The sequence below is a fragment of the Drosophila albomicans genome, chromosome 2L, assembly GCF_009650485.2.
Source record: "Drosophila albomicans strain 15112-1751.03 chromosome 2L, ASM965048v2, whole genome shotgun sequence".
In the NCBI taxonomy this organism is placed as follows: Eukaryota; Metazoa; Arthropoda; class Insecta; order Diptera; family Drosophilidae; genus Drosophila; species Drosophila albomicans.
The window spans coordinates 14,834,387-14,859,604 of NC_047628.2; the positions used below are offsets into that span (position 1 = coordinate 14,834,387).

The window sequence follows — 25,218 nt, forward strand, 5'->3', positions numbered from 1 at the left end:
GGTGAGATTTGGGCTTAACGGCAAACAGTAACAGCTGCGATAACACTGCGGTGGCAAGTAATCAATTAGGTAAACGAGACATAAGATTGATAACATTTTAATTGAATACAAAGAAACATGCGTTTCACTTTTCCGCTACTTAAATAGAAGATTTATAACAATTATTTAAATTTATTATTTGCAGCATTTGTTTAATTTAATGTAGTTAAATGTAATTTCTAATAATGGAATTTCATTGATATTATTTTGAATATGAGCAATACAGCATGGTATTATTCTTAAAATATACCAAAATAATATACCACAAAAACTTAAATATGCCGAAGACTATACAAGTATGGTATTATTCAAAAAATATACCAAATTAATATATCGCAAAAATATTTCAGTATATCAAAGCCTACATTTGGTATATTAATATAGTAGTATATACCAAAATATACCGAAGAGTACTAAACATACCAGATTTCTAAAATATATTGATAGTCCATCAAAGTTCAATTAAGTAATAGATTTGTTAAATTATTAACTTTTTAGTAGAGTACTACTCATATCTATTAAATCTAACTTCATTGATAAATTTTCTGTCAATACAAATTGAATTCATTTACTGCAAAACTTCTCGTTTCGCCCATAGCTTGTGCTATGCTTCATCATCAATCAACTGCAGCTACATATAGAAAATAGATAGCCAAGTGCTCAAATAACCCATTAAAAATTGCTGCAATTCTGTCAGCTCAACAAAATGGCAAATATATGTATATATCTTTAGTCTTGTGAATTGTGGCACACATCATAACCATGGGATACTCTAATAAAAATAAAACAAGCAAAGCAGAGCAAATGAATAAAAAGCTGGTTGCTGCACTCAGGCACTCGAAATTGCTGAATGAGTGTTTGCCTTTCGTTTGGCTTGGCCATGGGAAACAATCCCTCGAAACTCGTGCTGGCATGTCCGTCAGTCAGTCAGTCAGTCATTCATTCAGTCAGTCAGTCAAAGCAACCGCTGCCCGCTGGAGTCTTGTGTCAATATTGATGCGCAAAATCCTTTTAATTTTCGAAAATATTCACATTTTTGGCAGAGCTTTTGCCACGCGCTTTTTCATCTAATGAAAAGCTGCGCAAATAGCTAAAGGGGGACACAACAGTCGAAAGTTGGCTGAAGGGAAATAAAATGCTAGAAAGTGGGAAGCGAGGAACTGTCTATAGCTCGCTAGTCAAGTCTAAGCCTCTAAACTGATTAAGTTTTGATTGCAATTTGCAATTCGATTTTCGTAACAGAAAACTTTGCAGCCAACGATTTGGTTTTATGTCTCGCCTGTCTCTGCTGTCTCTGTCTTGCTGCTGTCTGCTCTGCTTGGAAGTTTTTAATAATGTTGGATCATTAATATTTCAATAATACCGTCTGGCTTTGGCAGCAGCAGCAGCAGCAGTCTATTTAAAGCATAACGGCTGCCGTCCGTCTCCATTTTCAGTTTGCTTGTTGCATAATTGACTTTGTCGCTTGCTTTTGCGCTTTGACTATAGCTTTGGTTATTTGCTATTATTTCTCATTTCTTTTTCATATTCTACATGGCTATATACTTGTGTGTATATACTTTTTATGAACATGCGAATGTCCTTTATGTCCTCCTGGCCACTGCAGCCGGGACCAAGACCGAGACCAAGACCGAGTCAAGCCAAAGCCAGTCAGCCATGATTTATTATGCGGCTTTTGCCGCTGCCTTTTCTTTTTCTATTAGCCAACGTTTTATGCGGCTGCTGCAGAGCCTTTTTTCCATTCGTTTCTTTATTCTTTCTTTCACTTCTTTTCATATTTTTTGTTTTTTTTTTTTTGTGTGTATTTTTTGTATTTTTATACTTGAGGTCCTAAACGCTTAACTTGTCCTTTTCAATTTCGCAACGACTGCTGGCTGCGTTTTTCCTCATTTTCCCCGTCAGTGGTACGTGCTAAAATCCAACTATGTTCATTGTGCGATTTCCGCCCCTTTTCATATTTCACTTTGCCGCGTCATAAATATTTGCTGTTATCCCTGTTGTGATTTGATGTTTGTGCGCTTTTATTTATTGTAAATATTATTATTTCTTTTTATGAAGATGCTGCTGCCGTTGTCGTTCTTGTTCTCGTTGTCGTTGTCTTTTGACTTTGTTCTTCTCGGCTTCTTTTTTACTTTTTCACAAATATTGACAATCATAAATAATTCAATATATCCTTGTTGGCATTGCCAAAGCCTTTTTGCGTACAATAGGATTTCTGCATAAATCTAATTGTTTGTGCAATTTCACTCAATGAACGTCCATTGCTAATAATTGAATATTTTCACTTTAAATTTCATTACGATGAGTTTAATTGTTCACTTTGCACAAAAAAAAGTGCTTGCGAATGTTGTTTGACTTGAATAGTTGAAACCACAAAAGGACAACCGCAAATCCAACCACAATACAAACAATGCAAGAACAACTGACAACAGCTGCAGCAAACAGCAACAAAAACATCATCTGTTTAAATAATTAAATGTTCATTTTCACACCTCAATGCAAATATTGTTGAACAGTTGAGGAATGAATGTACTTGTCGGATTCAACAATAAATCAGGCGTGCAAGAGAGCACATAATGAATAAATGATAAGCATGAAAAACGGCCAAAGAAAATATACATAAATGCAAAATACAACTGAAAAACTTTATCAAAACTAAAAACTGCAAACAACAAAAGTGCTTGAAAAACAGTCAAAAAGAGGAAAAAACTGTAGACTGAACTGAAATTGAATGTACAATTGCAAAAGATTTGTGTTAAATTTGTTTTTTGTACTTGTTCTGCAACTGCAAACGCATTTGGCCCCATTAATTAAACGGCCAACTGGGCGTATGAGTGACTCCAAAATTGCAGCCAGAGTTGTCGCAATACCCAAAGCAAAAGAAATGCAGAGAGAGAGTGAGTGAAAGAGAGAGCAGTTGGGGCGTGTGAAAAAGACAAACAATCGCGTGCGTTTTTTCGCGCTTCAATTAAATTTAATTGCATTTTGAAGGGTCATAAATCTCAAACAGCCAAGCGCATCCAAAACCCGAAAAAACAACTACGCACAAGTGATTGTTGTTGTTGTTGCTGCTGCTGTTGATATCGCTCTCAAGCGCAACGAATTGCAATATGCAAAGCGAGACAAAACGGGGCAACCCATTGATTAATGGGGTTAAACGAAACAACACCAGAAAATCCACCACACAAAGAAAGAAAAATCGAACAGTGCAAAGAAAAATCAATCATGCAACAAATTACAACACAAAAAGGGGCATATTCTTTCAATGGCTACACACATATTTCGAACACTCGAACAAATTATAGATCATAAAAAGCTTATTAATGCCCCGCCTTATGGCCTCTTATGATGGCCATTTGGAAAAGCCAAGTGGAAAACCGATTAGCTGTCAGACGAAATTTTTCATTCATCTTTTGTCGGTGCATCCTCATCAGCATCATCAGCTTTTGGTGTTAATTTATTTATTGCTTTGACTGGCGAGAGGCTATCAAAATATTATGCTAGAAATGCTCATCCATTTCGCACACACACTCAACTCACACACACACTCACATGTGCATGGCTAGACGACTTTAAAAAGCAATAATGGGAAATGCTATCGAACTTTGAGGATTGGGGGAGCTGTGTGCTATAAGAAAAACTTTGGGCAATTCATTTTAATTATTCACGCGACGCCGTTGTTAGATTTTACACTCGCATACCCATATCAACAGCAGCAACAACAAAAACAGCAACAACAACAACGAGTACTGCAGACAAGTGAGAGAAAGAGAGAGACACATTGAGAGCAGGGGAGAAAGCGCTTTCCACTTGATTTATGGCCTCGCCTTGACTATGGGCTTCGTATTATGTGATAAGAACATCGAATTGTTATTTATTGCTTTTGTTGCTTGCATTGCGTAATTTTTAGATTGAAATTAATTTAAAGTGCCGCACACAAAACTTGAACAAACTAAGTGAAGCTAACTTTCCAAAGGTGCTTTAAGAAAGTGAAGTAATGAAGAGTTTGCTGCAATGAAATTTCTTAAAGAAGTGTATGTTAAATTGTGGATATTATTTAATTAGATGCAGTATTTAATAATTCTCTTAATAAACTTTCAATAAAGCGTCTATTTATATTGAAAAGTTGTTTGCAGTAAAAATAATTTAATGTTATCTTGCTGTCACCAAACTTTGTGCATTACTCAATAGTTTTCACAATCGATAAATGATATTTCACTTTCAAGTAGAGTTTGTCTCTTAATTAAGCAACTTATCTATAATGTTTGTGCATTTATTTGCTTTAGCAATAATCTGATAAATTCTACACTTATTATCGTTAAATCTTCTTCGATTTTCGTAACTCAATTTTGCTGTCAAAAGAATTTTTTTTTCTTTTGTGCCTTTTTGTGATTTCATGCCACATTTCTTATGCTGGCCACATTTGCATTCAGCTCCATTTCTTTGTCGCTTTTGATTGGATAACAGAATCGAATAGCTGAACAATAAGTGAGCATATTGCAATTGCTACTGTCAATAATATGTGCATATCGATATATCAATAGAGTTCTCATTTCCACACATTAAAATTGCTGCAGCTTTCTGCTCATAAATTTCCCAAAGCAAACTGTATGAGAAAGCAGTTGACGAAAGAGAGGGAAAAGCGGGGCATAGAGGGGGCAGCAAACAAATGGTAAAATCTTTTTGGCAAACTGCAATTTACTGCTGTTGCTGCTGCACATCGATGTTGCTGCAATTCTCATGCTCGTCTGTCCTCGTTGATATTTGCATATTTTTCCACTCAAAAGGCAATTGAAATGGAAATGGCCAAAAGTAAAGGAAGGAGCAAAAAAAACTATTGACAAACTGCAATACATATTTGGGTTATTTATTTACTGATTTTTCAACAAAAAATAAAAAGACAATGGACTCTTAACTGGACTTGAAATGATTGTGCAGTTTATGCCAAAAGATTGCGCAATCATGCAACTGACCCAATAAAATGGCCTCAGCATTACAACAACAGCAACTAAACTTATGCTTATCTCGCGAGACAATTGAACTAAAGGCGAATTTATGAGCTGTGATTATTTGTGCAAAGTGTGGCACAAACTGGAGCTGGACATGTGGCACGTTGCATGTTTGAGGTGTGTCCAGCAGCGTCTCTCTCGATGTCGATGTCTGCCACTTATGAGGCGCACGCATGACTGGCAACTTGCCTGCCAGTCGATGGGCACCCACAACGAGTCTGCTTGCCGCATGTTGCACGTTGCACAGTTGGCAGCGTTGCAGCTATTGTGTCGATACTCTTGTCGGGAAATGTCATTAAAATTGCTCTTCATAAATCACACAGAAGGCTAAAAGAAACATGTTACTCGCTTGCCAACAGACAAGCGGCAAGACTGTGAGGCATGAGGCAGTAACCAGCAGCCAGCAGTCAGCATTCAGCAGCCCGAGCATAACCTCATTTTATGCTCCATGAACTACGACGCTGCCAGGCAAAAACAACAACAAGAGCAAAAGCACGAGAGAAGCCAAGTTTTGTATCGAGACTCTGCGTCTATTGCGTTTGCATTCACTACACTCGGCGATTTTGAGGTTTTGTTCCCAGCTAACAACTCTCCTCCCACTTCCCCCAAAACTTCCTCGTCGTGTGCAGTTGAAGTGAAGTTTGATTGGGAAACTGAACTCTGAGTGCGTTATGATTTCCGAACCGTCTGCAGCTTATGTGCATTGCAGTGAAAGAGACAAATGTGAATAGAATCGATGATGTGCTGCGTCTCCCTTGTTGAGCTCATTTCAAGCATAATGTGTTTGATTCGTGAACAAACTGCAAGCTACTAGCTGCCAAGACAATCCAGGAAATTGCCATTAGCAGAGCTGTTTAACTAGATGGTGCAGGGATTATTAAAGATCAAAACGCTGCAGGACAAAACGTCATAAGCTGATTAGAATCAGTGCAAGAAGTGTGATTCAGAAATTGTGTTTAATGTTGCACAACTTGAAAAAACACTTACTTACTTCGGGTCTTAGTCGCTTTGGCTGAAAGTCTAGCATTTTTGGCACTCTATGGTATATTTTAAATATTTCATTATAGCACTTGTTTTATTTTTAATATTTTTGTGGTATATTAATTTGGTATATTTTAAAATTAATACCGCACTTTTATTCGAATTAGGTAACGGGTATCTCACAGTCGAGCATACTCGGCTGTAGCTTTCTTACTTGCTTAAAAATTATTTTAACAACAGAAAACTATAAATCAATAAACGCAAATAATGTTGTTACCTAAATCCCCAAACTTTTTATTTCAACTCAGAAATAAATACTATTAAACCATTTTTCTATTTTCCCATATAAATTTTTTCTCTTCAAGTAAGACAAAAGCATAAGGAAAACTTTGGGAATTATTATGGCAAATATTTTGCTAAAGTTTGTTTGGCGCAAAGACATCAAGACACCGTGATATGACAACATTGCTTAAACTGAAATAAAACCCCAGGAAAAGAAAATGGAAGCAAAAAGAAGAACTCTAATGCGAGACAGGTAAAACATTGCCAAGACGAAATGAAAACTGAAAATGGTTCAGCAAACTTCTGAAGCACACATTTCGTTTCCATTTCATTCTCTCTCTCTCTCTTTTATTGGACTTCCTATATACCATATATATAGTGTGTCATCAAAAATGCATCACATGCAGCAGCGCATTTGCAACACCTTTTCGTTTGCCCCATTTCTGTTGCACACAGTGTGTTTCTTTTAGTTTTATTGCCATATGATTTCAAGCGAATTGCGTTCGAGAATTTGCCAAGAAACGTGCTCAAATGTGGTATTATGTGTTTAGCTTAAAGTTGGTAAAATGTTTGAGGAAAACACACAAAAAAAAACTGCTGTTTATGCTCGCACTTGAAAGAACTTTAAACGGTCAACGGATGTTTAGTCGAGAGCGGAGAAGAAAATGCAGCAATCTGTGAAACATTGTGCGAATTAACTTGGCCAGCAACAACAAACAAAATTTCTAGGGGACACATGCTGAGGCAACGCCTTCGATTTCGATTCGTAGCGATTCGATTCGTTGTGCAAATTGTCTAATGGGGCAGCAGTCGATCTTCTCTTCTGCTTGCTCCGCCCTTTCCTCTGTCGACTATCTTATTCATGAAGTGCAAATTGGCAAACGAAAAAAAAGCAAGCAAAAGAAATGGCAAGGCAAGTAGAAGATTTGTGTGGCAAGTCTGGCAGTAACTACAGAACTACAGCTGCAGCAGAGGTGCTTGGCGAGAGACATGCGGAAATAACATGCATTTAAGTGAATTTAGTGAAAGAACACATCAGCAACAAATCAGCAGGCGACAAACTGGAGGAGGGAAGAATCCGAGTCTGTGATAACCGAAGAGGCCAAAAATAAAACTCGAGCTAGGAAAAGTGTCGGGCAGACCTTCACTTAGTTTGGGGTTAATGTTTGCACATCGATGTTGCCCTCCACCTTCCATCTCCTCCATCTCCTTCTGCTGCTGTTTGTTGTTGTCATTTTACACTATTCCACTGTGGCTGGCTTACATGTGCCACAAGAGACTAGACAATGTTTGTGTGTGCTTGGTTGTGGCAGGAAATGGCAAATATAAATCGTTGAGAGCTGCGACGGATTTGTGGACGGGCAACAACAACAGCTGGTATCCACAACAGCAAAATCTCTTTGACATTGGACATTGCCTTTTTGCAGCATTGAACTTTGCTATTCAAAACTTGTGGCAGCTTTGACAGAGACAAATCGTCAGCTAACTGAACCCAATGACTTGGAAGAGATCCCACTTGAAATTATGACATGCAATTAGCAAAGATTTGCTCAGCGCTTAAATAAACAAGAGACTCTGCTTAACTACGAATTATAAACAATTTTGAGTGCAGCTGATAAATGCGACAAGATAATTTGATTTCTACGTATTCGTTGCACTTTTATGTGAAAATATATTGTTTAAAAGTAAAATTAAAGTGGTTTTCAACTTATTTTTATACAGATATTTTTATGAATTCAAATTAAAATATATATTTTTTTTTAAATTAAAACCCATATGCTGTATTTGACTTCATTTATTGCAATGCAAATTTGAAAACTTTCTGTTATAAATTAACGCAATTTTTGGGTTGAAATTGTGGCCGAAAAGTGTTTAAAACTTGCCAACGAAAATGCGCCAAATACGAGTATTTGCAGTCTGCTAACTGTTTGTTGTTGGTTGGTTTTATTCATGCAGCTGGCTGCATACTGCGGTTGCATGCCACACGCTGATTGCTGATGCACTTGGCCCGCGAGTTTATTAACTGTGTTCGGCACAATGCGAATGGCCAAAAGCAACGCGATTAAAATGCAATCGGGCGTCTGACGATGCACAACAACGCACAACAATCGCAAATCTACATTGGCATTGGCAGCATCGGCATTGCAATCGCAGCTGGTCCCCAAAATATGCGAACTGCGAGCAATAATAGGGATTTGAAGTTTTCTGAAGGGGGGAGGATGAACATTTCACAAACAGACCAGACACAGCAGGAATGCTGCCAATCAAAGCAGAGAGAGAGAGAGAGAGGGGCACAGACATGTTGCAGTCAAACGGTGGCAATCGCAATTGCCCAGCGGGACTCCCTTCTTCCTCCTCTCTCTGTGATCGTTTGATTTGCCAAATAATTTCCCTTTCTGGCCGCTGCCATTGTTTGTGCATGCCTTCCTTGTCTTTGATTTCATTTGAGCAATAAACGCATAATTATGCACAATAATTGCATTAGCAAATATGTTGCAGTTAGCCAAAGGCCGGACCCATAATTATGCACATCATTTTCCGTTAATTGTTGCTGCAAATATGCAACCGAAAACGACTTGGACTTTGCCATTTAGCTTACAGCTAACTCATTAAAGGCGTTAACTCGACTAATGAATGAGGCCTAATGTGTGGTAATTTAAACACTTGGCTTAAATAGCTCAATGAATCCAATTCACAATCACGAAGAAATGTGAGTACTTCTGTAGTCAGTTTTATTCACTTGAAGGCACGATTCTGGCTGCTCAGTGGCTGCTCCTTCAGCTGCTTTTTGCAGGATAAGTGAATAACATTAAATAAACAAACAGGCAAAAAGACGAAGCAAACAACTCACATGCCAGCAACAGCACAAAAAGACTACAAACTGATGCAGTGCGCACAAATCAACAATAAAAAAAATAGAAGACAAAATTCAACACAACAAAAAGATTTGAAGCTGACACAACGAATTTCGTATGCGCTGCAATTTGAAACTAAATTAAAAGTTATACTTTAAAATTGATGAAAAGTACAAGTATTTAAAAGAAATATCAAAATTATTAAAGAAATTCAGACACAAAATTGAATAATTCATAATAATAATAAAGCAAATTTCATTTGTCTAATTTTAAAGTTGTTTGAATCCTAAATTTGAATGGAGAAGTTTTTAAATATGTTTAATAACAGCATTATTAACTGTATACAAATTTAATCTTGTATATAAAGCACTATCATTCATTTTAAACATTAAGTTCAAAGTATCCTACATTTAGAGTACTTTCTAAAGAAATCAACAATCAAAAGCTGAGGCAATGCAGAATTGTGCTTTGTTGTTTTTTTTGTGTGGTTTGTTTCTCATTCTTTTCTTTTGTATTTGTGTTCTTTTTTTCCTCATGTAGAATTTGTTGTTGTGCTGAGCATGAAGTCTGATGCATTTGATAAGCGGCACGTACCACACGCCAAAAAGTATGCTACACAATTTTCATTCGCTTTGTTAAGCGAAGCAGAGAATCACTTGCCGCTCTCCTTCTCTCTTTCGCTCTCTCTTGCTCCCTTTCTCTCACTCTGGCAACTGATTTCGACTACTTTATTATCTAATACATACACAAGAGGTAAATGTAGAATATAATGCATTTGTTTGCCACTTACACACATAGAAAGAGACGTAGACAGGTGTGTGAACAATGAGCATCATAGCAAATGGCGGTTGTTACATACCTGCAAAAAGAGGAAAAGCAAGAAAAATAGTGGAACATTAGTATAAAATCTTTACAAACAAACTCGGGCAGCCAGGCAGGCAGTTTCTGCTTTTGGCTTTGCCAATTGCATTAGAATTTAAGATAAGTTAGGGAATATGTTGTGCAGAGAATGGGAATTGTGTGTAGTATTGCGTTTCCATTTTCTACACAATGTTTATTGTGTGTGCATCCCAACTTGTTTACCAAACTTTATTACAACTTGGCAAACAGTCATCGTTGGCGTCGTCGTCGCCTTTGTAGTAGTCGTTGCTTTACTTCCAAACTGATTGCAGTTACAATCAGTTTGCCAGGTGTGCAGTTACTACAAGTAGTATCTATGTATCTACATTTGCAACACACACACACACACATCGAGATACTCGTACATTGTTCATGTTCACATTGTATTGTGTAAGTTGCAACATGGCAAAGCATCTGCTGCAATTCTCTGCGAACAAAGTTAAGTGAATCGGAGAGGCATATAATTCAACTCGAAGTTGTTAAACTAAAAGCCATACTAAGTAGGCAATGATTAAGTTAACTGAAATTGAAGTTGGCCAATTTAGGTAATAATAATGTTGCTATATTTAAACATTATTACTTATACATTCTCAAGCTTCGTCATAAAGTTGCTTCAAATTTGACACTAAATTTAAAGGAAATTGTTATGCAGCTAGAAAATTGTCTAGAAAATTGACTGAAATATGGGCTTAGCATTTTATATTTGTAAGCTTCAACATAAAATCTGTTACTTTATAGAGCGCAACCCCTTTTTGATGTACTAGAAACTCCTCTTTAAGCTGTGGCCATTTTGTCAAATCATTATCCCAAACCCGAAGCCAAAAAAGTGTGCTGAAGCATAAAAAATCAATAGATCGAAAATGTCATAAGTGATTTCCGCTACCGGTTGCTCTCGATTCATTTCATTCAAGCGTAAAATAATTTTGTAAAAATATGTACACAGTTCGTGACGGGGAGAAAAGTAGTAGAAAGAAGTGAAATTTTTTTGAAGAGCTAATGGGCAAGCCATGTTTCTCTCTGCCTCTCTCTCTCTCTCTCTCTTGCTGCTTGCGCTTGAATGCCTCGGAGCAATGCTCGTTCATATATTTGAGACGCCCACACGGCAAATGGCGTACATCAGTGTCAGCTTAAGACTCGTAGTGTTGCCACCAAATCACACAGAGATCACACGCAAACACACACACACACACGTATGCATACTTCGAAGATGGCGCATAAATTCCAGACGTTGGCGCTTTGGTGATTTGTGCTGCATACTCTTAGACCACATCAAACATGGAAACTGAAGCTGAAGATGGCGGAAGTGGCAAGTCTGGGGCATTAAGCATACTTGAAGTGTGTGTATGTGTGTGTGTGTGTGCACACTGGCTGAAGGTAAAGGATTTGGGGAAAACTTTCACGCCCTGGACGAGAAGCTGTCGGATCGGGGCAAAAATATGAAAAGTCGCCTGCCAAGTCATTTTCAGATTTGAGTCGGGTTCGTTGCTGGGTAAAGTCTCAGCCTCAATTTCTCTCAGCTTGTGGCCCATGTGGTTTATCCGAGTATGACAGCTGCTGCTTCCTGTTTTATTTTACGCTTTTTTCGCTTTTCGTGTGTGGTTTTTCACTTGTGACAACCACGTGTAATGCAATTATATTGAGGTAGGTTTTTATCTATAAGTATATATATTATATCGCATCTTTCATTTCACTTCTCCCTCACACACACACACACAAATATTTTGCACTTTATAAAATTGATGGCATATCCTTCAAATGATGTTGAACAGCTGCAGACAGCTTTTTGGCTTGACTATTGATTATGCCAACTTTGGTCCATATCAAAGTGTAAAACATCTGCAATCAGCAGATGAAACTTTAGCGTTCTGCACTCTGTTTAACTTAGCAATTACGATAAGTGAATTCTGTATAGAAAATGCAAGTATCAAATGCAGTTCACCTGCACTTATATTTCTCAGCTCAAAGTTAAACTCTAAAATACCTTTTACTGCAACTCACAAGATACACAAACCTTTAAATCCCTAGCATTACAGCAACAGGCAGCCAAGATAATTGCCAAACTTTATTAACGAATACGAAAATTTGGGGAAATGGGAACACAGTTAACGTTCAAAGGCAGCAGCTAAATAAAAGGAGTTTGTGTATTGCGCGTCCATGAATATGAAATGAACTCGACTGCTGGACAATTAAGGTGAAGGTGAAGGAGAAGGGAACTTGTCTGGTCTGGTCTGTGCTTTGCTAGAACAGCAACAGCAACAGCGACCCAAAAAGTGTCCTGGGGGCTGTGGAGTGTCATAAACAACAATTTATGTGCTTTAATGAAAATTGGTTGAGAGGCTCGTTTGGCGTTTTTAGACAGCTCAAATAAATTAAGTCGCTTTCGAGTGAGAGAGAGATTATGCTTGGGCTTGGCTAAAAATGCAAATGGTGGCGGCTTTGGACATGTTAACACCTGCCTGGACAACCCCCAACAATAACAACAACAACAACAACAAAATAGAGAAACTGCAAATACAAATTTTATGCGACTCGCGGGATTTGTAAAAAAAAACAGGAGAAATGAATCGGGGGGGACAACAGGGGGAAAAAACGAAAATAATTTCAAGAGTTCATAAATTTGCACAGCGACACGTGAAATTTGTCAGTGAGGCGGCATTTTTATGCAAATCGTTTGGCGTTTGGCGAAATGTGAGCGAAAGCGAAATGAGAATCAGGCTGCCATAACAAAAACGCATATGGAAATTTTATGCAAATTCGCCATTGTAACTGCAATTTGTAACAAATTTCAACGTGAAATTGTTTGAAAACCTCACACGCACACATACAGATATGGAATGAGTGTGTGTGTGCTTTGAGCTGCGGGCAAAAAAACATAGCATACTTTTTGGGTAGCAGCAAACTGAGCAAATTTAATTTGCTGTGCGGCAGAAAATCAAATTGCATAAATGTCAATTTCATTCGTTTAGAGAGTGAAAGAGAACACGATGAGGAAGTGGTTGATAGAGAGAAAGAGTGTGCTCCAAAGTGGCGTCTCTTTTATTTGAATTGCCTGCCAGCGGCAAGTCATACACACAGACAGTTTAAAGGAGTTTGTCGCATTTAAAGAGCTCAACTTTCAACTCAATTTCCTACGCCAATTTGACCAAGAGCACTTTAAAAATTGCTAGCTGAGCTGGTGAAGGAACTGCAACAGAAGCTGACCAAATATTTTGATTACTTTTGCACATTGGCAACACTTCAAAGTGTGCCGCTCGTCCCTCGTAGTCGAAGAAACTCTAGCATATTTTCAAAATAAATATTATTGTAGTAAAGTTGTCGGCGAATTTGTCGCAAATGATAAGGACACTCGAGCGAACGAGGAAGCGCAAGACATTCTGAGGATGTCACGGCACACTGTCAACGCCACTGTGCTTGTTCGTTTCCTTGTTCATCCTCTTGTTGCCAGGAAGTGCGGAAGTGCAGTGCCGTCTGTCGACAGAGCAGAGCCTGTTGATGACACTTTGATGTTTGGCCAAAAAACTTGGCAAAAATCCTTTGCTACTCCAGCAACTGCTGCTGCTGCTGCTCGGCTCTTTAATTAATGTGGCTGAGTGCAATGCGTGTGCTGGTTATGCGCCTAAAAGCAGGCTATAATTAGCAGATGTCGGATGAGCAGAGCAGAGCAAAAGGCACGCAGAAGCTCTTAAGAGCAAAGCGAACACATCATAATCAACAGTCCAAGGCGAACAACATTTGCTACCATAAAACTTGGCCAAAATGTTGCCAAGCTCCCCTCCCACTCTCTCTCTCTGCTAAACGGGCAAACTGTCTGCACTTAATGGAAAATGTCAGTTTGCCTGCAGCGTCAAAGGTTTTATTGAAGTTTCCACTGAAGCAACCAAGCAACCAACCACATTGTGCGTCGCCTTCAACTACCTTTTGGCTCCCTTCACATACTTTTGTTTCCGTCTTTATCTTCGACTGCCTGTTGTCTCTCTTGTGGCCAGCAGCCACCATCTTCGCCTGTTAAACTTAACGAACCGGAAGCGCTAAAAGTGAAGCAGCCTCTCAAATGGCCAAGACAGTCATCCTTTCTTCGTCTTGGCAAAAGTGCGGAAATCTGATGATCTGACGAGCAAACTGTTATTTGAAATATTAGATAGCCTCTTTTTTTATACAACTGCAATATATTTAAATTGCTCGCTCGTTTGCCACACAAGTACGCAATTTCAGTGTGCAATGACACCTGCTGAAAGAGAGGCATCATAATTTGCCAGAGAGTAATGACGACAACAGTTGTTGTTTTTCTCAAGCAAATAAATATAATGAGCGTGCCATAAATTTTCAAACGACCACTTAATGATCTCATTTAAAATGCACTTGATATTTGTATACTAAATGTCAGTAATAACTTCATCCTTTCTTTATCAGCAGCTACATAGTGTTTTTCTTGAGGTACCAAAATCTTGTTAGAAAATAGTTGCACTGATAAATATTTTGTATATTTTGTAAGCTGTAACAAGTCTGCTTAGAGAATTTCATCGAAGCTTTGGTTGACTTCTCTCTCATTCATTTTCACAACTTCGGAGCAAATTTCAACATCAGTCATTAATATTTTAAATCTTGCCACACAATATTCTTTTGCTTTCAACTATTTCAAATATGAATACCAAAATTAAGACATTGAATAAGGCAGTTGGAAATGGACTGACACCGATTACCAGATTGACAACAGATATTCCCGGCAATAAAGTAACACACGACAAGAAGATCTACAGCTCGATGTTTGAGATCTTTGGCCGTGTGCAAGGCAAGTTTAAAAAGAAACTAAATTCTTAATGCAATAGTAATTTTCTTCGATCTTTTCTTCAGGAGTTTACTTCCGCAAGCACACTTTGAAATAAGGCCAAGGAACTGGGTCTCAATGGCTGGTGCATGAATACACAAAACGGCACCGTCAAGGGCATACTCGAGGGTCCGCAAGATCTAATCTCTGAAATGTGAGTGGCTCTCTGCTTAAGAGTTGCAGCTACTAATTTGATTTCCTTAGGAAACTGTGGCTCCAACACAAAGGCAGTCCACGCTCCATCATTGAGAAGGCAATTTTCACGCCAAACGAACCGATTGCCAACTACAATTTCCATTCGTTTACCGTGCGACGTTAGGCGATATATTTTCCCCCAACTGTCTCTGTTTCGATTTCCCGCTGTGCAATTAATTCTAAATATACATAGAACATATGTCAGAAGACTAAATCATTTGCGTTGCTACGTGTGGCCACGTCCAACTTTTTTTTATTATTGTCATAATACTTTTGGTCAGGCCACAAATGTCCAAAGTTGTGCGGGCAGCAAAAAAAACTTTTGCTCACAGCTTCAGGGAATTGGCCTGACAATTGCTTTGGGCACGCGTTCAACTCCCATTTGGAGTCCAATTAGTTTGCCAACTATCGAAAGAAAAAAAAACACCATAAAAATGGGGCGCCATCTAATATTTGTGCAGCATTTGACAAAATACGCATTGACAACAAATTGTCAGAACAATTTCAATTTATTCGCGCAGCCATCAAAATAAATATTTTTCCCTCGCTTAAAAAGTTTGCAGCACTTTTGCCAATTTAGCGACAAATATTGTTGCAAGTTAAAAACAAAAATAAACAAAAAAATTTGCATAAATAAAAGTTTTGCGAGTTTGCAACGTAACAGTTGGCGCTTGACAGCAATTAAAAAAGGCCGCGCACCATTTGGTTTGCCTTTGGCAAGGGAATATCTCTCTCAACTCCTGACTTTTACGTTACTTTCCGTTATTTTTTTTAGCCGTCTGGCACTTTATTATAAACTGTTAAAACCGCAACGAATTGCAAAAACAAACGAGAGCTTTGTAGAAAATTGAAATATTTTACCGACACATTTATTAAAAATAAAAAGTAGAACCAAATTTGTTGTATTGTCGTAAATAAACTACCAAGTGTTGTTTGCATTCCAAATACCAGTTGTAACAATTTACTTAATCACAATGGCTGCTCTGATTACAGTTGTTGTTGTTGTTTGCTCCGATATCGTACTGTTGCATTTCTTCGAGGTCTCACACGATCTCGGCTCAACTCCTGCTTCAGCAGCTGCTTGAAGAGCAACATTTTTCGCGTTGTCTCCGCTGAGCCAGCTGCTGAGCTAAACTGTATGCCAGGATTTGGGCGAGATCTAAATACAATACTAAATTAACATTTCAATACATATTTTTATACTTTTACGTACTTTACACTTTTGTCAGCCATTTTTAGACCTCGAAATGTATTCTATACTTATTTCACTCGGTAGTGTTTACGCACGGAGAATTTTGATAAAAGTATGAGAACTACAAAACAATAAAGGAAGTTAATTTATAAATACATTTTTGGAGTTTAAGCCCAGCCTACTTTGCATACATTTAACAGTCCAAATAAGCCTTGTACTTTCATAACCTTTTAACCGAAAAAAAGGAGAAAAAATGAAGTCATTAAATTTCATAATTTGTATTTGGAATACAAAACAGGCAAAACGGCAAAGCGGCACGCAAACAGATAAAAGCAGCCGACAAACAAGAAGTCTGAAATGGAAGGAGATGGCAGGAACCAGGGCAGGTTTCGACAGCGCCGATAATCAATTCCGTTTCCGCTTTTGTTGCTGTTGTGTAGCGTGCGTGACCCCAAAATATGCATAACATATACATACATATAACGTGGAGCACACATCAAATTATTGTAATCATATTGTGGCACGAGGCAAACAAACTAAAAGCCATGGATTAGCTAGAGAGCTGCTACAGTTTTGGGGCAAAGGAGCGAATAACGCCCCGAGATGGGCGTGGCATGCATAATGCAAAAGGCTTGCGTGCTTGCAACATTGTGTTGCATGCAGCAGCGCAACTGTGCCATTAGCGTTGATAACGAGTTCATTGACGAGTTCATTGGCACATTGATTCTCCTATTGATTATCGACGACAGCCAGGCGTGAACTGAAGACTGTCGAAAATTGAGCTGTTAATGTGGCGCCTTCAATGCAAACATCAGCGCAAACTTGGCTAATCACAGTGTGTTTGTAGGCAAATGGCTGCGGCAACTATTGAGAGCTTATGCTACTTCGTCTTTGTGGTCTTTGGGGCATATTTGATCAGCGATAAAAACAAAGTCACAAAGTTTTCAACTATTTTTTATGTGCGACAAGGATAAGAACTTTTGCTAATATTTAATCACAGATAGCAAAAAGTATTTAAAATTCCAGACTTACAAAAGCTTTTGGCAAATATCTAATCAGTGCAAAGAAAAGTCTTTAATATTTATTTTGCTTTCATTTTTTAGCTGATTAGAGCTAGCAACAAAATTAAGCTTAAGTTATTAAAAAGTTAGATGAAGGGTGAACTTTAGGAAAGGTAATTCTTGTGTTTTGTTAAACACAAAATACTTTTGGTTACTTTAAATATATACTTTAAAATATAATATATTCCTAAAGTATTCTTAAATAGATTTATTAAACATGTTTATTCAACTTCTTTCACATGTTAATTAGTAATGATGATAATACTGCTTATATTCTGTTAAACAAAAAGAGCAATTACGTTTCTCGGTATTAGACATCATTTTCAATAATATTTTTAAATGGACTTATGAAATTTACTTTTTCAAAGTCTTTCATATGTTTCCTAAATATGTAGATTCTTCCAAAAGCGAGTCAAACAATGGCAAACAAGTCTTTGCTTCGGTTATGCTCTAACTAGATTAATACCAATTTTTCGATTCGTCTGCTTGCAAGTGGATTTTGTGGCTTTAACCCAGCAGCAACTCCAAGTCGTTTTTTCCGGTTAAAGCCAAAGCACTGAAAGGCTTTATGCCACATGCTGCATGCAGCTCCAACAGCAGCAGCAGCAGCTTATTACAAATGCAGACCGTGTTCGTCGCGCAATATTGAGCCCGACAAAAGCTGTGCCGACGACTGTTTGGCCAAATCTCAATGCGAAAGACATGCAAAGACCCCACAGCAGCAAACACCGAGGATTTGGTCATATCCAGCAGCACTTAGGATGAGGCAGAGAGTCGACTTGTCTAGACGCAAATCCCTGCCAAAACCCTCCACAAAAAAGAAATAGTATTGCATGCTACAGTCAAGTGGAAGCGCAAAACAAAAATTTAATATTAAAAATTTTGATAGTTACCGCAATAGTGCAGCGCTAATTTGCCACGTGCAACATGCAACAAGCAGCTCGTTTGGCTTGCTGCCACAGCCACCCGCAAACATTGGAAAATCCTCATGCATTTTGCAGTTTGCATGTTTGACCGCCGTGTTGCGTGCAAATTTGATAAATGTCGCATTTGATTAGCTGGATTTCCCCCCACTTAACCAACAGCAAAAGCAACAGCAAATTGAGAAATATTCACAACAACAGCAACTTTGCATAATAAATGAAACGCGATAAGGAAAAATCTTGTTTTGTTTTTCCCCAAAGTATTTGCAGTATTTTCCATAGCATACCTAAAGGCGCGCTCGCGGAATGCGAACATACAAAACTTTTGCTTGTTTGCGGCAAATACTTTTCGAATTTCAGTTGCCAGCTTTGATTTGCAGGCCAGTTAGCGACGAGCGATCCCAAGTGCCCGAGGGCAAGTGTCAAAAGTTCGTGGCTTTGAAGCTGCTTTGGGTTTTTAACACCAAATGCCACTTGCATGCCGCCTGCTCAAGTCCCAGCTAACTTTTAACCCCTTTTTTTGGGACTGAGCTTAGAAGCCTTTTGATATTCGGGCATGTCAATTACACATCCTACACAGCCTTTAAAATGCCCACTCGACAAATGCTTTGGAACATAAAACTTGCATAAAAGATGTGAGGAAATTATGATCAACGGAATGCGAGCACACAATCAAAGCAAGAGATTTATAATTATGCGTTGAGAATAGTTGAGAAGCTAAATGAAACAGATTTTAGCTATTCAATGAAAAAAAGAGTAAGTCGAGGATGCTCGACTGTGACATACCTGCTACCCATTTTCTATAAAAGTTGAACAATACGGTTTTATTCTTAAATCATACCGAATTAATATTCTAAAAATACTACAAATAAACTGAACATTATACCAAATGTAGCATTCGGTATATTTGGTATATTTGATAGTGTACCAAATATTGTATAATATTCGGAATATTTGTTATGCTGTAGTTGGTATATTTAATAGTATATCAATATACCATATATATATATATATATATATATATATATATATATATATATATATATATATATATATATATATATATATATATTCAATAGCATATCGATCTACAAAATATAACATTCGGTATATTTTAGTATTTTTAAAATATACTATAAACTAAAGAGTATACCAGATTGTCAACTAAAAGTACTGCAGCCAATATATAAAACTACTTCTTAAATAATTTTGGCAAATTGTCGCTCAGTCGCAAATGTCTGTTACACACTATTGCCAAATGCACAAAGTTATATAACGCTTTTACCCTATGGGTAATGGGTATACAAATAATTATACAGAATTTTGGGACAGCATAAATTAAGAAAATAGTTACAAAGTGCAAGTTTCGTTGTATTCTATCTTAAAGATAATGCATTGCAATTTTATTTCATTTCATTGCTCTTCAGCATTTCCTTTTGCACACTTGACAATTTCCATTTACCACAGTGTAACGAAAGCAGGCCAACGAAGATAACGAAAGCGAAACAAATGCAGGCCACACTCTTATTCTGCACTTGGGCCAAATCCAAAAGACAATGGCACTAAAGTTGGCCAAGCAAATTGGCTTTGCAAAACTCAATTAGTTATGCGCATTTTTTAACAAAACTCTCGCCACTCGTTACAAAGGCTACCTATAGTGGTAGTCTGCTGCCTCATTAATATTAACAGAATGCGCTGGACCAAGTGCAATCCACTTTTATTTCAATTTTAATGAAGGCCTCACCGCCCAATACTATGCAACAGTTTTTCTTTTTATTGCTCGCCTTCCTCTGTGCTTCTGCTTGTCTTTCTTCTTTCTTCTCCTTGCTCTGATATATTGTTCATTGTTGTGTTTAAATTTGTGGCACTTCTGTTTCGCTTGTTGTGGCAGCGATAAAACAACACAGTGCTCCAAAAATTGACCTAAATACGAATGTTCCACCTGCCCTGTTCTCTGTTCTCTTTCCCGCCTTCTTTTCCTCCCTTTATCTATGTACATATATTGTACATACTATATTTATTGTGCAAGTATTTCATTGTTTCGGCATTATAATTTATGGCCGAACGGCAAAACAGAACGAAATCCGGAAAACAAAGCGGAGGCAGAAGCACTGAAGTGAGCAAAGCTCCACTTTATCAATAGCGCTATTGTTGTCACCCCTTAAAGTTGCAAACTCGAATAACTTGCGATAGCCAAAAATTGAATACAAATTTAATACAACAATTGCAAATGGAATTTAATTTGAATTAAATTGAGATTTTAATTGTGATAAGACAATTGCAAATCAATAGCAATTCCTGAAATTTATTTAATCTTATTTAGCAACTAAATAAATTTTAGTAAATTATATGAAATGGGAAATAACTTTTACAATAAGAGTCTGGTATACTCTTAACTCAAAAATAGCATTCGATAAATTACAGTATTTGGAATACTTTCAGAATAATACCGCATTGAGAACCTTGACTGATTAATAGTATTTTGTTGTTTTTTTTTTTTTGCCTTAACTTCGCTTGCACAACTTTCGCTCTTAACAATTTAAAAGTGAACTGAGAGCTAACTTCATCATCGTTATCATCATCAGGCTTCGTGCTCCGCAGGCGTCTAATCCTGTTAAAGCTGCCAAAAATCCACGACAAGGCTCAACGCGTCGATATGATGCAAACAAAAAAAAATCCAGCAGGCAGACAGACAAAGCTACAAGCCTAAGCTGCTGCTGCTGCTGATGGCGTTGCATGCCTCTCTCTGTCTCTAGCTCTCTCTCTCTCTCTCTCTCTCTCTCTATCTTCAGGCTTTGACTAGCCCCTGGGGCGCTTTACAACAAAGCAAAATACGATGGTAAATAAAGGCACAAACGCTGTCAGCGGGCGATGAATGAAAATCAAAGCAAATCAATGCGAAGCTTTGTCCGTTGTGCGCTACCCTCACTTAAATGTGATGAAAATTGAAAATATACTTTGGCAATTTTCGTGGCCTTTTGCCGACAATGAAATATGTCAATTTCAATTATGCGAAAGCGACAGACCACGCCTATCAGCGCATACAACGCCCACAGCCGCAGGCAATTGAAATGTCACCAATGCGAATTGTGAAATCCCCTTTTTCCCCCTTTTTCTCAGCAAATTGAGGGGCCAACAATTTGATGTTGAATTTCATGAATCTATTTCAGACATTTCGACAAATGTGTCAATTTTATGTTAAAATCTGTATCGATTACCACACAGCAATCGGAATTTTATCTGAAACCTTATCGAGGCAAAGAGACAGAGAGAGATACACATTGAGTCTTTAGTGTCAAACGGGTAATTAGAGTTGTTTTGGGCGTGTCAAATGTAAATTGCTGACAGTTGTGTCGCCCAAGGCAACGAGTCTCGCATCTTTGGCCAGAAGGGGAAGGCCAATAATAATAGAGAGACAGAATGTAACTAAATCGAAAAGAATTTACATTTCTCAAAATGCAATTATTGAAGCAAATTGATGCAACAGGTTAAGAAAACACTTTAGAAATTAATCATTTAAATTTAAAGTGATTTATAAATGAGTTTAAGACATTTAGATTGAGTTGCAGTTAATTCAAAAAGTTAATAATGTAATCTAATATTTTTGAGAAGGAACATATACTAATCAAAAGTATTTTTAGATTAAATTTTATATCAAAACCCCCTAAAGATTTCTTTTGCAATATGTTACATAAAAATTACTTGAAGGTTATACAAAATATTTACATAAATTATTTTAAAATTTAACTTTATGCCCAATCAAGAAAGCAATTAACAGATCTTACTAGAAAATATATAAATAGAGATATATAAATCAGAGCAACTAGTCAAAAATCTTAAATGTAAGTAGGTTAGTCCTTTTTTTAAATATCTTTAAAAATAAATAAATTTGTTTACATAATTCTAATTCCATGAATTAAGAACTGTATAAAAATGCCTTTCTTTGTCATAAATAAACCTGATCATGCACAGACAGAAAACCATTTAATCATATGCAAATAAGCATAAAGAAAATATTGAATTTGTTTGCAATTGCGCAGCGCTAACTTCAACCTGGCAAAGGGTGCGATTTCCTGGCAATCAAGAAATCGATTAAAGCAGACAGCAGACAGAAGAAGTCAGCAGAGTGGCAGGAAATACAACGTCTGGGTCTCTGACTTTAATGCCAAGTTGGTCATTTAACCAGGCGAATATCTTTTAGTGTCCATCAGACAAAGTGACTAACTGACTGACTGACTGCTTGATTGATACGCAACTGGCAACTGGCAACGTGCATCGTTGAAATTGAACTTGAAAAGTGCACAGCACTCTCTCACGATTGGCAACAAAAGGCAACAGCGAGAACGACTAGGAAAAATGTCATGTCGAAGACTCTTGGCACCGCCTGTCGACGATATGATCTCGTCAGTGCCACAACGAGGCATGTAAGAGATAGAAGATGGGGAGTGAGAGACTTTTGTCGTCTACAGTTCCGGCTGTGGGCGACACTTTGATGTGAAATTGATGATGATTGAAAGTTGCATGGGGCGTGCGTACATAGCGAGTTCCCTTTGAGACATTATGCAATGTGTTGTGCTGTGCTGTGTATTCTGTTGCCTGGCATACAAATTAAACAATTAAATCGAAAACAAGGCAATGTCTTGCTGGTTTCATTCTAATATCTATCTCGCATCTCCCGTTGCTAGATATGTGTCAAAACTACTTTGGTGGCATCGTAAATTCAATTCTTAAGCTTCTGCGTCAGCAGCAGCTGATGATTGTCATCATCATCATCATCATCTACAGCATGGTGGAGGAGAGGAGCGAGAATGCTCATTGCATTTTTATCACTTACGCGAAATTGGTTTTTATGTGCCAGAGCCTCATGTGCGCCTATTAAATTAAAACGTTCGTCGCCTCTTCTTCCTTAGACGACGTCGGCGGCACTCGACATCAATTTCCACATCACAACTAGCACAAGCACAAGCACAATCGCAATCACACACAAGTCTCATACAAGTGAAGCTGAGAGCACTTGCAGATCCCACTCCGAAGGCGCAAAAGGCAGTTAAATAAAATGCCCAGTCGCCGTTTAAGCGATGACAATCAGCCAAATAGCCCAGTGATATATATCGTAGTCATACTCAGACTTCTTATAATGAAATAGCAGCAGCCACTTTAGGTGCCAGTCTGTTTCCTCCCCTTCCTTCCTCTTACACTCATCTCTATCTGCCGTCTCCTGCTGTGCTGAGACACATCTTTTGTCGCCTGCATTGTTTATTGATTTATAGGCGCAGCCTTATAAACTCACAATGAAACTTGGCAGCACGACAGCTGCCTGATTGCAATGAATGGGTAATGTGTCGGTCAGCAGCTGAGCTTGCTCAGTAGGCGTCAATAAGTTGAATGTTTTATATGACAGCTTACGCATAGTTTTGGCTACTTAACCGGACAATTAAATCAAGATTATTTACCTGCAATGAAAGAGAGAATAATTTTTATTAGTTTTGTGTTGGCATTAATGATATTAATTGAAAAAACAGGTAAGCTAATAATATTTTTATGTATACAGAATTAGCATATAGTGAACAAAAATATATTTTCATTCAATTTTAAATAAAACAATTTCCAATAATATTTTATTGATTTTTTGAAAAATTTTAAATTGAAAAGTATATTGTAAATCTTGATTTAAGTTTTTTTTAGATCTTAAGATAAATTTTGAAATGAAATATTTGGGTTGAAAAAATCTTAATTCGCGATTTTAATGCCAAATTTACATTTAATTAAAAACATCTTATTCTAAGATTAATAAATTACTCCAAATTTTTTTTTTCTAAATTGAAAAGAAGATTGAAAATTTTAATTCATGAAGTATTCGATGTTAAAAAAGACCTTGAAACAACATTTTTAGGTTGAAAACATCTTAAAATTTGGTATTGGCATTTAGGTATTTATTAACAAACAACAAAGTAATTTAACTTTTAATAATTTTCTTATATTAAGGACGTAATAAAATATTTTTTATATACTTTATTACTTTTATTTATTTTCTTTCATTTATTTTTAAATTTTAAAAATACACATAAACATATTTTCTAGAATACATTTTCAAGACTTCATTATAAATAGGATTTATAAAATTTGTAAAATATGTTCTCCAATTTTATGTACTTTCTTTGTTCACAAGTTGTTAACTAGGAATTATTTGTAGTAAATAAAACAATTTATAGCTGTACTTGTATCTCTTAATACACAATACGAATATAGTGCTACTATATTTTCTAATTGCTATAGCTGCCCATAAAGTTTTTGGCTAAGTACAAAATAAATATATACGGAAATGCAGGCAACCACATTGACACCTGCTGTTTTAGTTTGCTTTTGTGTGCATTTCAGACTATAACCAAATGATATACTATTAATTTGCAGAGCCTCTCTATAGCAGACTATGTATGACAATGGCTCTATGGTCAGTGGCAAGCCGGACAACAAACAAGGCTAGTAAACGAAGCCACCGACCGAGATAAAACCACCAGTCGAGCAAACCACACTCTGCTCTCTGCCAATGAAAAATCTGTCAAGCTCAGCAAACTGACAACTTAATGCCACAGCAGCCAGAGCCAGAATCTAATACGTTACCCAAGGAGAGAGAGTTTGAGCCAATGACTTTCGGAAAAAGAAGGAAACCACTTGACTGTGGAGGGGAGGGGAGGAAGGGTCAGAGACCATGACTGGTCAGTCAGAAGAGACGAGTGCGAGTTCCGAGTTCTCTGGCTGGTCTCTGTGGTAAAATTTAATTTAACATACAATTCAAAATGCTGTGCGACAAAATGCAATAGGGAGAGAGAGTGAGAGAGAGAGATAGAGTATTGGCTGTATCCAGGCAGAAACCAAACTCAGACCACAAAGTACACAAAATGTTGCCAGGACACAAAAGAGAGACGTTGGAAGCTCGCATGGACAACGCATAACTT

At 37.4% G+C, this 25,218-nt stretch overlaps 3 protein-coding genes across 5 annotated transcripts in view; 1 reads left to right on the plus strand and 2 right to left on the minus strand.

Annotated features, from left to right (window-relative positions):
- LOC117563330 (E3 ubiquitin-protein ligase TRIM9) overlaps positions 1–25,218 on the minus strand; it is a 113,826-nt gene that overhangs the window by 48,307 nt on the left and 40,301 nt on the right. The gene's annotated exons all lie outside the window — the stretch shown is intronic.
- On the plus strand, positions 14,596–15,300 carry LOC117563332 (acylphosphatase-2). Its single transcript, XM_034241600.2, is given in 4 exon segments — positions 14,596–14,855; positions 14,918–14,946; positions 14,948–15,045; positions 15,096–15,300. Coding segments are annotated over 4 exon segments (390 nt in total). The 5' UTR covers positions 14,596–14,707; the 3' UTR covers positions 15,211–15,300.
- Positions 15,923–16,458, minus strand: LOC117563333 (uncharacterized). The gene is made up of 2 exons (XM_034241601.2): positions 16,300–16,458; positions 15,923–16,245 (listed from the first exon to the last, which is right to left on the minus strand). The coding sequence occupies exons 1-2, from the start codon at positions 16,317–16,319 to the stop codon at positions 16,074–16,076; spliced, it is 192 nt and encodes a 63-aa protein (XP_034097492.1). The 5' UTR covers positions 16,320–16,458; the 3' UTR covers positions 15,923–16,073.

Bases quoted from the DNA above. Each gene is read 5' to 3' on its own strand.
- LOC117563333 (XM_034241601.2), bottom strand. From the start codon at position 16,319: ATGGCTGACAAAAGTGTAAA. The intron at 16,246-16,299 runs GTACGTAAAAGT...TATTGTATTTAG, and splicing joins ATGGCTGACAAAAGTGTAAA to ATCTCGCCCAAATCCTGGCA.